Genomic DNA, 16,243 nt, shown 5'->3' with positions numbered 1-16,243 from the left:
ATCTAGTTTGCAAAATTTTCCACCATTGTCAATGTGTTCTATATATAGATACTGTATATGATTATCTCAGTCAGATAATGTTATCACTTTTCCAAGACTTACACTGGTTCTTAGTGGAGAGACAAGGCAGGAGAGTACTAACAGAGATATTACTAAATATACATTTTCAGTTTATGAAAAGGTTAACTTCCAAAACATATCATCCAATGATACTATAGCTAGAATTCTACATTGAGTACATTAAGGGGTAGTATATCATCCATACAGAAAACACCTGTACAGAAAAGATTGTATCAAGATAAAAGTGGTGCACAAGTAGGGAGACTGCACTACATCCAGAACAAGTACACTCTTCACTTGAAAACTAGTTCCTGAATCAAGGGTGAAATAAAAATTAGGTAATCAACATTACAGAACAGCCTCTACCAGATAGCCAAGATTCTACAAATCTCAGTTGGAATTAATGGGTATTGGTCCCTATGTTCCACAATAGTGGCTAGGGCAATTGTATCATAATGTTAAATACATACTTTTGACTGGACCCCAATGTTTAGCCACAGAGTAACATGTTCTGAACAACAGGAATTATGAGTGAGCACCACTGAAGTAGACAAACTTTCTCCTCCACCTGAAGAAGTCCAAAAGGTAACCCTTTAAACTTGGAATGATGGAACCCTGTATGCCTTACTCATCCAAAGGAATATAACCCACTGGATCTGGAATTATGAACATTCATTCTGTCTTCCCAACCAATTGAGCAAGAAGTATTCCTCTTGTCTCCAGAATTACGGAGTGTGCGTGCAACACAGTGCTCAACCAAGGACCTAGGATGGGACCACTTTGCATTTGAAATTATGAGAAGATACTGGACTTCCTTACACGAATGATATACTAAACCAGCATTGATCAAAAAGAAGGGAAACATGCATCCCAACCAGACAGTGTTGTGTGAAATCTGGACCAGTATTATAAGTAGATTCATGTGGAGAAACATACTCTGTCCACCACACCAGTGACTGGAAACTAGGTGTGGTAAGGACTCCCTAGTTCTACTAGCAGGAATATGGAAGATAATGCTTGTTAGAGAGTCCTGATTAACAGTGCTCTGGAAAGAGTGCAATAGATGAACCAAGTTCTTTAAATTTTGAAAAAGAAACTGACCCTGATATATTCAATCTGATGATCAGCAGGGACAGACAAGATACCTTTTAACTTTACTCATGATAGCCCCTGAGACAATGTAAACAACATTAAAATTTGCAACTCAAAAATTTTCATAACCACAACATTCCTTTAGAGAAAGCTTGACAAACACTTTAGTGAGAAACAGTGGTTACATTATTTGAATGAGGTGTACATATTGTACACAGATAGAGGTTCATGTTGACATTGGTTATAAATACTTTAAAAAATTAGATTTTGCTAAGGCACTCAAGTGGAGTATAAGAGACTGGGCCAAACATTATCAATGCTTAGATAAGCAAATAAGTGGAAATCATAGAGATAAAAAATAGCATTAGTGGCAGTGAATGATAAGTACATTTTGAAATATTGTTATGCAATCATAAATCAGAAAAACAAAATAGTTCAGTTAATACTTAAGTGAGCAAAAAATTGGTAGTAGTTGGAGCCTTTGCACTAGTCAACTGTTCAAAATTAGTGACAATACCAGATAGTCTTAGTAGCTTTACAATAACAACAATAGAGCAAATAAGTTTGATGGCAGTGAAAACTAAACTTAAAGCCTTCTAAGTACAAGACCAACATTTCCCCAAATGACCAGGTTATTGTGGTAGAAAGCTGAACAAATTTAAAAAAACTTATTGTTGATACCACCAGAGAACAGAGCATAGACAACTCATGTAATTATATAATTGATAACAAAGAAGCATAACAATACCATACCAGTCATTTGAAATGTTGAAACAATTGAAAATATTAATGAAGAAAGCCCTAATTTTGATCAGTTGATTATTTTAATGATAATCTACTTAATTGTAATTTTGATTAATATATTGTTGGTATAACTGAAAACAGTATAGATTAAAACAGCTAATTTTGATTAGGCAATTAATTTTGTGATATTAACTAATTCAGACAATTTTAATTAATCAATCAGGTTAAGTGATGCAACTGATTCAACTGCTCATATCTAGTTGGGATAACTAGGACAGAAGGTGTAATTAAAGTAAAAAGAAATTAACTAAATATTCTAAAAATAACTTTGGTTTTATAAAATAAGCATAACACATTAGATACTATTTATTCTCTCTTTATATTGGGAATGAGCTGCCATCTATTGGGAGCAAGGACAAAATGAGTTGTCAAGAGTTATAAGAATTATTGGAAGTTAAATCATGGATGTTAAGAGTATATATATTTTAATTGTCAATCACTATAGCCCATGAAATCAGTAAGGAAACTGTGCATGATCAGAAATGTAACTAATAAGGATGTAAGGATATTAATAAAATTATCATAACAAACTTGAATTTTAAACAAGTTTATTGGATTACATGACAACTTCTTGAACTGATTCAGGATTGTTAACCACTGAAGAAGTCATAGCTTAAGAGTTAAAGTGGTGGAACATTTAGAGAAGTCATCATTGTATAATTAGGGATCATGTTTTGCTACTCATGAGATAAAAGAAAAATTAAATTAACTTTCAAAAACTCAACTTTAAGATAATAAGACAAGATTTATTATTAGTGAATTTGTATAAAATGTTAAAAGATGGTATGGATTTGAACAACTGGGTTTTAATTCAATATAGTAATGTTCCTGAAAAGACAAAGTGAAGATCAGAGTGAAACAGGTTACTAAAGACATAAAGGAGAACAGATAAATAACATAAAACAAAAAAGGTTAAATTGAAAGACAGGTTAGATTTACAGACTATATAAGAGCTAGAGATTTAGCTAAAAAAGAAATCAGGAAATAAAAAAGGGTTTTTATGAGAAACAGCTGGCTAGTAACTGTAAAATTAATGACAAATTTTAATTGTAATGGTGTTAATCCAGAACATATGGATATTAATCTCTTGATATTTATTAAAATGATAGATATTAAAAACAGATGAGGCACCCAGTCAAGATAATGTTTAACAAATAATCCTAAAAGAAATTATTATCACCTATGCACAAATTCTCTTTCAATTTTTCTTGATCGATAAACTGTAGGCAAGTGTAGTCACAAGTGTAAGTTTTCCTGGAAAGTATTGATTAGTTAGCCTTAATTATTCTGTAGTGGGAAAAACTGACAGTCTGATTCAAGAAGTTTTGCAAAATCATGAAAGAAAATCAATACGGATTCACTTAAGGGAAATCTTGCCTTACTAATCCGTCTTTTGTTTTGGTTTGAGAATATTACTTGTTATACAGATAACAAAGTGTAAGAACTTTAAGATATTGAATTATATTTCAAAAGCTTTTAATAAAATGTCACACAGAAAATTGTCTAAGATAATAATACCAGAGGGAGCTGTTAAATGAACTGAAGGGTGACTGGATGACAGCAAGCAAATAGTTGTTATCAATGGAATCCAGTCAAACTAAACATTACTAGTGTTTAGTGATCGAGCTTTGTTTTTTTTATTTATTTACATTAAGGGCATAATTATGAAATTAGCAAATTAAACTTGGGTACTTTTAGCTGCATTGAGAATATTGAGGTATTACAGAATGATTTTGATTAAATGGCACATGTAGAACACATGGCTATTTATTATAGCAATTGCATGGACTATGCATGCATTTGGATTATCATAACTTGTATCACTGAAGAAAAGAGATCTTGGTATAGTGGTGGATAAGTGCTCAAGTCATAAATGCAGTGCTCTGTTGTTAGTAGTAAAGCCAGTATAATTTTGGAGTTTAGTCCTTGAAAATAAGTTACTGCAGTTTTATCTCCGTATTTAAGAAAAAATATCAGAGTGCTCAGAGGAGGGATACTAAATTCAACCTGTAATATACTACAAAACAATTAGCATAATTTCTTTACCAACTTTGAAACACTATTTTAAAACATGCTTATTACACATTGAAGGCATAGCTTTAATTATAAGGAAAAGCAATCACTAACTAATGAATGTACCTGCAACATCAATAACATAGATGATATAATCTGCCAGCTCTCGACTAAAGTTTGCAGCAAGGTTATCCCCACCAGATTCAAGAATAATCAGCTCTGGATTGTAGCTTTTGGTAAGTTCTTTTATAGTTTCCATGTTCAATGAATAGTCCTGCAAATATGAATGAAAATCAAGACAATGGCTTACTGCAAAAAAGTATACTTTACATCTGTGAACTACAGAATTTTAATCAAATTATACTACTCAAACCATTTGATAAATAGCATTTTTACTTCCATATTAAGAATGCATGGAGTTTAATTAATAACAGAGAAAGCTTTCAGGTTTCTGAAAGATCAATAAATATTAGCATCAAATTTTGTAACTATGAAAACAAATATTATATATATAAATATATATATATATATACACAAACAGATACAAATACTAGTATTAAAATATACTGTTTTAAATCATTATTTACCAAGTAATTAAAACAGAACAATAACAACACAAGAGCACTGACAGCAACTGAAACTATATGAAGCAGGTTTACCTCTCTTATGGCAGCATGTGGACAACCTCCAGTTTCAACAGCTCTCATTTTTGCTTGTGGTAAGGCTTCATTTCGAACCAAAAATTCCCAATCTTCTCTAGAAAAACGTTGTGATAAATAAAACTATTATAGCACCCCACTAAAAAAAAGTATGAATCTAAAGGCTACTAGATTTGTGGAACAGTTAAAATTAAATCTACATGACCCAATTAATTCAATAACAATTACTAACAGTGCAAGATAACACCGTATGTTAACTGGATATATCATATTTTTAAAACTGTATGTTATTGGAATAACTTTTATTTATAAAATTCCATACATCTTTCTGTTTTAAATTATTTCAAACAGTTTAAATTATTTATTAAAAGAAAAATGAAAGGTAAGTCATAATATCATAAGATGGATCTGTTATCTTATGCTGTGCTACTATTACAATAATCTTCTTCTAAATATTCTCTTTGAACATAAAACTTGCAAATTATACATTTTTTGTAAGACATTTGTCACCATATGTTAATAATAAAGTGTATAAGATAGGTGTGTGCTGCATTTTCATTATCAACTTCTCATATGAATACTATATAAATAAGATATACATATATATCAAAGAATTAATTTTGCAAACAAACAGCATAAGATATAAAATTGTTTAAAATCTGAGCAATGATATTACCATAAAATAAGGAGTGGATCTTTCACATAAGAAAGATCTGTATAGTTAACATTAAAAGCTATACATTTAAAGACTCGTTGACTTTACAATACATAAACTTAACCTTTACTGTTCCATAATGTTTTCTTTATTTATAACTGCAAGGAAATATTTCAGCTGAGATTAAAAAAAACCATAAAACTCCTCAGTCAAAACAAGATTGAAATATAGGATTAAGCATGGACATTAAGTAATGGATTATTTCTTTTGTGAGAAAAAAAAAATTCCCAAATAAGGTTAGAATATATTTGTTTTGAGAGACATATACCGGGTAAAAATATCATTGGTCACGACACAAATGTTTCGACTGTCTCGGAGATGTTTACATAAGGCCAGAACTAATGCAGTTTTTCCAGATCCAACTGGTCCACCTATTCCTACAGTGAATGCTCTCTAGGAAATTGAAAAAATATATAATTATTATACTATAAAATGAGAGAAGTTAAATTAACCATAAAGGCTAAAAAATATTATTAAATGTTGGAATAAAGTTTGGACATATTTGACAAAGTAGAAGTATTAAAATGAAAAGTACAAATATGCACATAATCAGAAGAAAAAAAAAGATTTCAATAAAAGCATGGATAAACACAAGTGTTAACTTAATATATTCAACATCATTATATTAACAAATGTTCTACTTGAAATTTAACAGAAGACATTTGAATATTTTATTAATTTTTCTTTAATAATTCTAATGTTATTCAATTTTTAGTGTTTTTATTTCAATATCTTCATTAACTGTTATTATTATTTGTTATTAAACATAAAGCTACATAAAAGGCTATCAGCACTCTGCCCACCATGAGTATTAAACCCAGTTTTTAGTAGTAAGTCTTGAGATATACCACTGTGCTATTGGGGCTTTGATGACTGTAATTCTATTCCTGATACCAATTTTTTAAATCAGTACTTTTAAGATTTACATGTTCCTAACAGATGTTTGAGTAAATAGACTATGCAAAACTATAGAGAAATATAAAAAATTATTCAAATATTTAATCTATAGTACATTAAAATATTTTAGTACTAAATACAAGAGTTTGCTTGCAAAATAGTTATAACTTGTGTTCTTTTACATACTATTATTGTATATACTTCTGTGAATTTACCATTTTGTTTTATTTTAAACCAAACTCTGAAGTCTTACATTTATAGCTTGAAAGCAACAAGTTTCAAGAGCTTCAGACTTGAAAATATTGAAAGTTTTGTTCATACAAGTTCTCACAACAACAACAAAATATTAAATTTTACATTTCTAGAATAGTACTGATAGCTCTAACTGAGGTTAACCTGAAGATGATCTAAGAAGATCAAAATATTGTTCTATACTGTAATTAAAGTTTTAATACTTATACCAGGCATCTGTAGAATACATTTTTACTGCAAGTGGGTTTCTCATCATTATAAAATGAGGTTACTGTTGCAGGTGGGGTACCTCATGGTTCAGTGTTAGAATCTTTGCTCTCTTTGATTCACAATTAAGATGCAGATTAAGGTATGGTCAATAACTTATTAAAATTTGTCAATGATATTAAGATTTAGGGTATTGCTGGCTGTAAAGAAAAGAATGCTCTTGTTCAACAAAAGGATTTGACTTATTTAGTGATTTTCCAAATAAATTACAGATGGCTGTTAATTATAACAAATGCAAAGTAATGAATGCATGATATCATCAATTGGATTGTAAGTATAATTTCAATAGGAATAACCTTAACAGTGTTATGGAAAAAAATTATCTTCCTGTTCTAGTTAATAAGTAACATGCCATTGCTTGAGGCAGAGCAAAAAGAACTTGAGGCTGTCACACAGAAATACTGAATAAAGTCTAATGAATGTTAAAAGTTAATTGTATAGATCACTGATTAGGCCACATCTGGAACACTGTTCTCAGTCTTGAGAACCTTATCTTAGTAAAAAAATTGATTTCTTGGAAATGATTCAGAAGACTAGTACTAGGATAATGGCTTGATGAAAAAGTTGTCCTACAAGAACAAGTTAAGATAACTGAAATTATTTATCTTGAAAAAAAAAAGAAGGCTTAGAGACAATCTGAGTGAGAGTTTAAAATTGCTTTTCATACCTAATGAGAATTGGATTAGGAAATACAAATATAAATTTTAGAAGGGTAAGATTCATCTTAAGTTACAACACCTTTATTTCTCTAACAGCATTTTGAAATTGGTTGCATTCAGATTTGAGTTAATTTAAGAGAGATTAAGAAAACTTTATATTTCAATAATAAGGGTTTATTTGAGATGTTGCACTTTTAAGATTCAATTTAGTGGATGGGACAACGTAAATGGACCAACAGGCCCCTTGTCTTCCTTGAATTATTATTATACCATGGGTTCTAAATAATTGCAGTTTACAGTAAATTAAATAAAAATAGTTCATATTCATGGTATCACTAACACCAGGTGAAAGGAAATATAAATGAAAGATAAGGTCACATTCTTTGAAACTTTGCATTAGTACAATCTCTAAATATTTCCCCAAACTTTTGGCAAAATAATGTAGTTAAGTATACTGATGAATGTTTTCAAGTGGTATTAATGGTACCAAAGCTGAACAGTTTGAGTTCAAACATTTATTGCCTTTAGATTCACAATACACAGATTACTTATGAACAATGTGTAGTTAGAGTTTTTCAGTTAACATTTTTCAACAATGGAAATAGATTTTTGAAAAGCACTCACTACTTCTCACACCAGTTCAGTGTGCAAAGTTTTATAGAGCCATGATTCTTACAGTAGATGTTTACAATTTGTTGGGGATAAATTATGATAAAATAAAAAGGCAGCACATAATCCACTTGCTTTAAAATAATATACTTAAAACAAGTCAAATGCATATATAAAAATTTGTTACACTATCAGTTACCACAGTTGTATCCAGAGCTTTAAATAATTGTCTCTTTTTCAAAGTCCAGGCAGGTGAGTTTGATTACTTTAGAACCCAAATGATTGAAGAAATTATTCTTCTCTACTCTGTTATCACAATACTGTGCATTCTTTAGTTCCAGTAGACCTGCATTCAGGATGTTGCCTTTTGAGACTTGCAAAGGCTTAATGTATTGCATGACCTAAAGATGTTTCATGAGTCTTTTTTCTGTCTCTGGTTCCACCAAACATCTACTGTCTAGTATATTTCCAATTGCCAAGTCACAGATGAATGCCTTCATACTATAGAATATTTCACAGGACCTTAAATTTCTTGTTCCCAACACAGCCTTCACCTACTGTCATGTTATGATTTGTTGGCACCTTTTGACATTTGTTACATTCTCCAGTTACTACTAGCTCTTTTGACCCATCTGTTAACTTGAGCTGGTTATCAGTTGTGCACTACTTAATCATGGAGATACCACTTCTTCATATGTAAATTTTAAAAGATGTCTCTATTTTGTTTATTATGAATGCAGTTCCCAAAGTAACAGTCTCTTTTTAGTTTCTTGCTAGCACTATCTTTATGGGTAGCTCCAGCTGCAATGTATTTTTATTTCTGCTGATCCTTGTTGATGACTGACATGCAGTCACTCACAATGCACCTCATTTTATAATAAGCACAGCATCTCTTCTCCCATTTGTCTATTAACATCCAGTCACCTTTAATATGATTCTGGTTTCAACATTAATTGGTCATTCCTGAACTTGCCAGTTATACTACCTCCTTCAGGTTCCATATACTGTTCTGCCAGCTTGATCATCTCATTCATGGCCAAGTGTGAAAGTTGTTTTTGTAGGACCACCAGATCTACTAATATGTGAGCAGTTAATGATCACAAGCTTAACTGACATTCCACTATTCCTAAAGGAGAGAGCACTAAAGGACTAAAGTATCACTGTAGGTGTGCTACAAACTGAAGTACAGTTTATCCAGTGTCAAGTTCAATTTCTCTCACTTTTAGGTAAAAACCTTTCTCTATAAGTTAATTACATTTAACAAATACAACTTTTAACTGGCCATAGTTCATTGCATCTTCTAACATAATGACTCCATACACTTGTAGGACCTTCCTGTGTGAAGTGGGCTGAAACCTATGGCCAATCACCTTTGTCTCATTTTTGACTTTGGGTAAATCTTTCATATCTCTCCAAGAAAACATCCATGTCATTTTTCCGTTCATCAAAATTGGGCAGCTTGGTTTAACTGATCCAAATCCCTCATCATTCTTGTGTTCATCTTTCTGTTAGGCAAGCCTGGTGATATCAATTTGCACTTTGTCTCTATTTCCAATCTATCCACTCTCTTCTTTTTTCTTAATTTGTATTCTTATTCTCTTTATTTTCATTCTCTTCTTTCTCTCAATTTCTTTCTTTTCATCTTTAAGTCTTTCTTTTCTCTGTCTACACTCCTCTCTTTCTCTTGTTCCTGTTTAATAAACACTCACAGCTCATTACCTTTAAGCTCAAGTCACTCACCTCTTTGATCCATGTATGAAAATCAGTTGACATGGTTAAATAGAATAGTTCTAAACTTAAACATTTTCACCACCACTACAGCTGTGCTTATATATAGGGCTAATTATTAACTCTGCCATTCATGTTTTCCTCTACAACCACTTTTCTCTGTATAATTCAGATTTTTACAGAGACCTTTACAGTAGGTGTCTGTGACTTGTTTGTGATAAATTTCATCAATAAATGAACAGCACACAGTCAATTTGTTTAAAATAATTTACTAAAAACAAGCCAAATGTACAGACAAATATTTGTTACACAATTAATTACCACAGCTGTATCCAGAGCTTTAAATAATCACCTCTTTACACTAAGAGTCCACACAAGTTGATTCAGTTACTTTAGGACCAAATTGACAAGATAAATTATTTTCCTATACTCTGTGATAAATTAATTTACATTACCTCAAGGGTTACATCAACTGTATCAAGAGCTTTAAATAATTCTCTTTTAAGTCAAAAGTACCCACAGGCTGTTTAAGTTATCTTAGAACCAATTGAAAAAATGAATTATTCTTTTCTGCTCTGTTATTAGAAAACAGTCTTTGATTTTACACTTTAAAATGTCACCACTATTAGCACTTTATGACTAAACTTACATACACAGTCTAGAACTATATCTTTCACCAATTTACTTATTGCATTAACTTGGTCACCTATATATATATATATATATAATCACTTAATGCATTTTTGTTCACTGTTAACAATTTATAGTCATAGCTGATTAAAGCTTGTGGTAATTACACCTGAAAAGCATTGAAGATATCCCATCTATCAAGCAAAATCAAAAGCACTGAAGTTAAACAAGTTATCCATCATGAAAAATCAAAACCATAATGAATTTTTTTCAATTAATTCTATATTTGGGAGAGCAGTCACCTTCCCAAAACTGTCTGCAGGCAGTGAAGGGTAATATAAATGTGGGACATTATGGGTTTGAGAACTCACATCTTGCTCTCCTAATTTCTATTTCTAAATCTATTGCTATTATTTATTTCTTATGTGACACTGGTGAATGGAGGTTAAGACTGGTAGATGGTGTACCCCTGCTTCAAAACCTAGGATACATTTTATAATCCCACATTGTAGCTGAGATATTTTCAGTTGATGCAGTGTTTTGTTTTTGTTTTGGCTTGTTTCTGAGTTAGAACAAACTAATATAATTAGTCAGAGGTTTGGATTCATTGTTTTTAATAGAGTCCCTCCTTGTAATTTTACTTATTTTGTTATTTAACTTCATTAAAATGTTTTTATTTTCACTAAAATATATGTATTGCCCAACTGAAGCCTAGAATGTTCTACAAACTAAAATACATAATGATGTAACAATACTCAATTCACAAGAAGAAAACTTAAAGGTTCAAGAATCATGACTTCAATTCACAACTGGACAACACAATATATGATTAATAACAAGTTATGTATGCAAACCTGTTGTAAATTGTCACTTTCAAAAATACTTAATTTAACATTTATGTTCTATAACTATCTAAATCACAACTTTCATATTAAACATAAATTAAACAGTTCTGTATATCTAACACAGTGCTGCCTTCTATATTCAAACATTTGTTTTTGCCACTAGCTTTGAGGCTCCAACCTAATCTTATATTTTTTGTATATTATTGCTGTGTTATTTTATGCAAATAAGCATTTGACAATTCTCCACCAATAAGAAAGTAACACCAAAACACAGCTGACTCCCTCTATACTGATTGTTTGATCATCACTTTAAGATTAGACAAGTAAGTTGCACCAGAAATAGAGGAAGTGTGGGAAGTATAAATGGAAGTATATATCAGAATTGTATTTGGAATTTTGGAAGATGTTAAGTTCCAACATGATACATAGCTGCTACTCACATTTGGCTAGAATCCCATGTTGAAATGGTGAAGGGACCATTGCAAAATTTTGAGTATATGAACTCACTTCAAGAAGCATTTGAAGGGAATCCACAGAGTGCAGTATCCTATAACTTAGAAATGCTTAGGGGCATACCCAAGAGAGACTGGATCTTATCTGTACCATGGTACATTCTTCGGCCAGAAAAGAAAAGTGTGGAAAAAATGGACAGAAGATATGAGCACTTTCAGAACCTGCATAAGTTTTTCAAAAATACCATAAGATTAGTGTGGTTAGGGTATATCATAATATACTTGGTGGAACAACTCCAGTGCAAAACCAGGTAGCATTAGGAAAATAAAAGAGAGAAAGCTTGTAGCATAAACTGAGTAGAGATAGTCAGTCTTTTAAAGAGACTGGACAAAAAATGAGACACCAGAAGGGAGAGTATCCATCTCAGAACAGTACCTTTTGACTCAAGATATATTTTAAGTGAAACATAAATGGGAGTTGGGTAATATGAAGGTACCTAGGTAGCAATGGCCATTTGTGGGTGTGGTCCCTTTGGAAGGATAGACATGTATTCATAGTCAGAGCTCAAAGATCAAAGCATTGTCATGTACCTGTTAGTGGAAAACTTTGGTAAAGACCAGTGATTAAGTAAAAACTGAATGTATTCCTAGGGTTGAAATCCCCATTATTCTAAACTAAAAAAGCCAGTAAATCTTTATCTCTGACTCATTCAGGGCCTATAGATGTTCTGTTGTTACCTTATCAATACCTAGTGCTTCCCTGTTTTCCTCAATTTCTGTACATATAATGCTTGATCTAGTGTCTCCCTCTATCATTCTGGTTTCTCTAAAATTAGGGTCATTGTACAAGTCACATCTTTGATTACTGCATGCATTTCTTTCAAATAGAATTTTCCATCCATCTGCGTTTTGTCCTTAAATCCATTTTTAAATAAATTAATGATTCACCTTTTGATACATCCATCATCCAATCTTTCTTTTCTCTTGACTTTTTTTTTGTGAAACATACTTTTCTTTCATTGGTTACCTCCCTTTACATTCTCTACCTGTTCTATTTCTTCCAATACATGGAGCTTGTATCTCTTATTGACCTCTAAAGCACAGATTCTCCCAATTTCTTCAAGTCTGTTTACATCCAACTGTTCATGAATGTTCTTTTCCTTTAAGATTTTTATTTAACATTAATTTTTACCATAAACAGGAAGTTATTATTTGAATTTACAAGAGCACCAGGACAAGTATGGATATTCTTTAAACAGTATCTAAAGCACTGCTTTATCATCATGTAGTCTGTTTGGTTCCTGTGAATATCGACAATAATCTTACAGGTTGTTTAAAGGTGTTAACTATCAAGAGATCATTGTGTTGGCAGAACTACAAGAGTTTATCAGCTCTCTCATCTTATGAACCAAGTTTATATTGACTCAGATTATCTCTAAATTTTGCTATGCAAAACTTGGCATTTAAATCACCTGTAACAAAGCATGTTTGATGATTTTTTCCAATCATAACATTTCTGTATATCACCATAGAGCAACTCAACTGTGATCTTGTGTAGAAGCATAAACTTCTATGATAACCAAATCAAATAGCTTATATATTTGGGATTATTTAGGAGGGCTAGATGCTTTGACTGACCTGCCTGTTACACACCAATGTTAATATGAATATTGGTGGGATTATGGGTGCTCCCAGATTCCTCAGCTCCCACTTACAGTTCTAAGTAATTGGCTGTAGATGTCAAAGGCCATATCCTAGTATCTCTACTAAACAGTGGTGCAAAACTAAGTGAGGGAACCAGTTCAATGGTAAGACAGTTTGGGTACATCAACCCCTAAGTTCTTAAGTGTATGAAGACATGGATATGGCAGATGAGACAAAAGATCCCAATTAGTTAGAGAGACAACAGCTCTAAAGCTGAATGACAGCAAGATGTGTGACACACTTCTAAGGCACAATCGTGACACTTACTAGGATAAGTGACCAATAATCTGTGAAAAATTTCAGACCTCACACAATATAAGCATAAAGACAAAAATGTAGATACACGATACAGAGTAAAAGTATATAAAAAGAAAGATGGGTATCCTATGACCAATTTTGTTGTGAACAATGACAGAAAAGAATGTCATGGTAGTGGCATCAATTTTTCACAAACAACAAAAAAATCATCAATCTACCCTTCACCTCACTCATGTAAAAACATATTAATTTTCTAATTTTAACAATATTCGTAAGTGCTTTTGAACAACAGCATCATCAGCCACAATATATTTGAAGTATTTTTAGGATGAGATTTCAAACTTTGTTCAAACTATGAAAAACTTTTAGACTTTAGTAAATATACTCACCTGATTCCAATCCTCTCGGACCTTGTATTTATCTCTATTCAAGTAACTTCCAGGTGTTTCCATATGTTCATGTGTATGATCATGTTCATGACTGTGCCCATGATGAGAACCATGAACAGGTTGCATAGATCCAACTGTGCAATGGAAAATACAAAAAAAAATTCACATGTTTTATTGGAGTTGGTTAATTCTACAAACCTTTTTTTTATTTTGGACAATAGTAATATAAAGTTCATTGAAGAATATAAATATATATACATGTATACTAAGAATTACACTATATAAAACATATCTTTATTTTCCAAAAAAAGAAAAATATTAAAAATTTAAATTGAATTAAAAAGCCTATGGCTAATAATTAGTTGAAACATGTTCAAGTTTAACATTTATAATGCACAATCACAAAAGGGTAACCCAAACTTGTATATATACAAACAATTCCATCACTCAGTGTTATAATGATGGTATAAAAGTAAAATGCACAGTTGTCTTTGATATACTGCTCTGTAGAAGAAAATGATGTGTCAAAATATGTCATGTGGAGTCTAGTCAGAACAATGTCCTCTCTTGAAATATTGTACAAACTAGATGACTAATCAGCAGGTTGTGTATGGAAAAGCTTTTAAAGTTCTTCTAACCCCAAATCATTTGCTAACTGGTATGAATCCTTCCCAGTTATAAGAAATAAAAAGAAGGTTGATATTACCATTGAAGATCTGCTTAGTACAAGTTTATTCATTCTGCCACCAACATGTTCATTGATCCACAAAAATGAGATAAGCAATGATAAAACTGAGAAATGGGCTTTTCACTTCTGAATATGGAACAGAAAAAAATATGTAATTCAAGGTTCTTTGAAGAGCTAAGTGAGTCAGTATAAATGGTACAATTAATGTTTTATTTCATTTTTATGAAATCCAGAATAAATCCATGCACATTTTACAAGTGAACACAGAATTTGTAGGACTACTACGAGCAAAAACATACCTGCACATGACACCAGCCTTGAATAAAATTTCCACTCTTACATGTGTGAACATGCATTGTGTCAGACTATGATGTAGTAATCATTAGACTATAATCCTTTATCAATAGTAGGGCAACATATCCTCCATGCACAGTATTCTCCCTGTGTAAACATAGGATCATAATTGACAAGGCAAACTAAATTCAGCAGAAATGGAAAGGAAGGATTGGAGATGATGTACAAAGGTGAGTATCTATCCAAGAGAGATTTTCAGGTAAGGAAAATGTTATCTTCAGCAACATTACTCACCTTTCTGAATCATAAAGAGCTAAAATTCCACAGCAAAAATTGTGGAGATGCTAGTGCAAAGAAAGAGATTACAAAGATCTGCTCCTATCCAAAAACAGCATCAAAAAGAGGAAGCCCATGGAATGTGACATCAAGGAAGTGTGCAGTTAACTAGTGGAACAGCATTCAGTGCAAGACCACATCTATACGAAGTAGGAAGTACAGAATTGGTAGAGGTAAATATATCATCAAATGTCATTAAGATGGGTGAAATGTCAGACAGCTCAATCATTCATTATCACACAGATGTTCAACTGAGCCTGAATGTGTAGTTTGGTTAGGATTATAAGCCTGAACATTCAATATTGGAGAAATACAATAATCAAGTATAAAAAATAAAAACCCTGATCTATCTTGCAGGGCTTAACAATCAGGAATAGCTCAAAATAATTTCTGCCATAATCAGTAAGGCAATGATGAAATTTCACTTCTATCAGTACCTTCCAAAGGTGGTCACTAATTCAGTATCAAGGACGAGGATTTGTATACTGGTTTATGAAGTGATTGAACCATTTATAAGTTTGAATGTGTCACTACTACCTTCTTATGCATTTGGCCTTATGGAAGTACTACAAAAACACACAATTTACACATTTATTTATGTAATTTTCTTAATTCTCTGTCTGTATGGTTGTGAAAGCCTCACCCTTCTTCTGTTTGTTGTTTTGTTTTTTTTATTTATAGAATTTGAAGCATAAAATTTCTGGGTCTAGCATTACAATTCTCATTAAACAATCTCTTTAGCTCTCAAAGAATACCTGAATTTTGCCTTGAGCTTGCTTTGTACAGAAAATACTCTCACAATCAACACTTGTTACACAAAAACATAAAGCTATTTGACAAATTTTGAATGTTAGGAGATTGATCACTATGGAGTTCAATAATCCTTTTGTAT

General features: G+C 31.7%; 1 protein-coding gene across 2 annotated transcripts in view; it reads right to left on the bottom strand.

The window, feature by feature from the left end:
- Nucleotides 1–16,243, bottom strand: part of LOC143230471 (urease accessory protein UreG-like) — a 52,040-nt gene that overhangs the window by 17,168 nt on the left and 18,629 nt on the right. For both annotated transcript variants that reach the window (XM_076464100.1, XM_076464102.1), the window contains exons 3-6: nucleotides 14,034–14,167; nucleotides 5,612–5,736; nucleotides 4,629–4,725; nucleotides 4,096–4,243 (exon numbers count right to left, since the gene is read on the bottom strand). In XM_076464100.1, the coding sequence (XP_076320215.1) occupies nucleotides 4,096–4,243; nucleotides 4,629–4,725; nucleotides 5,612–5,736; nucleotides 14,034–14,167 (504 nt within the window). The remainder of the gene's footprint in view (nucleotides 1–4,095; nucleotides 4,244–4,628; nucleotides 4,726–5,611; nucleotides 5,737–14,033; nucleotides 14,168–16,243) is intronic.

The sequence above is a fragment of the Tachypleus tridentatus genome, chromosome 10, assembly GCF_004210375.1.
Source record: "Tachypleus tridentatus isolate NWPU-2018 chromosome 10, ASM421037v1, whole genome shotgun sequence".
Taxonomy (NCBI): Eukaryota; Metazoa; Arthropoda; class Merostomata; order Xiphosura; family Limulidae; genus Tachypleus; species Tachypleus tridentatus.
Note: the sequence above shows the minus strand (reverse complement) of the source record. Positions and strands in the feature narration are given on the sequence as shown.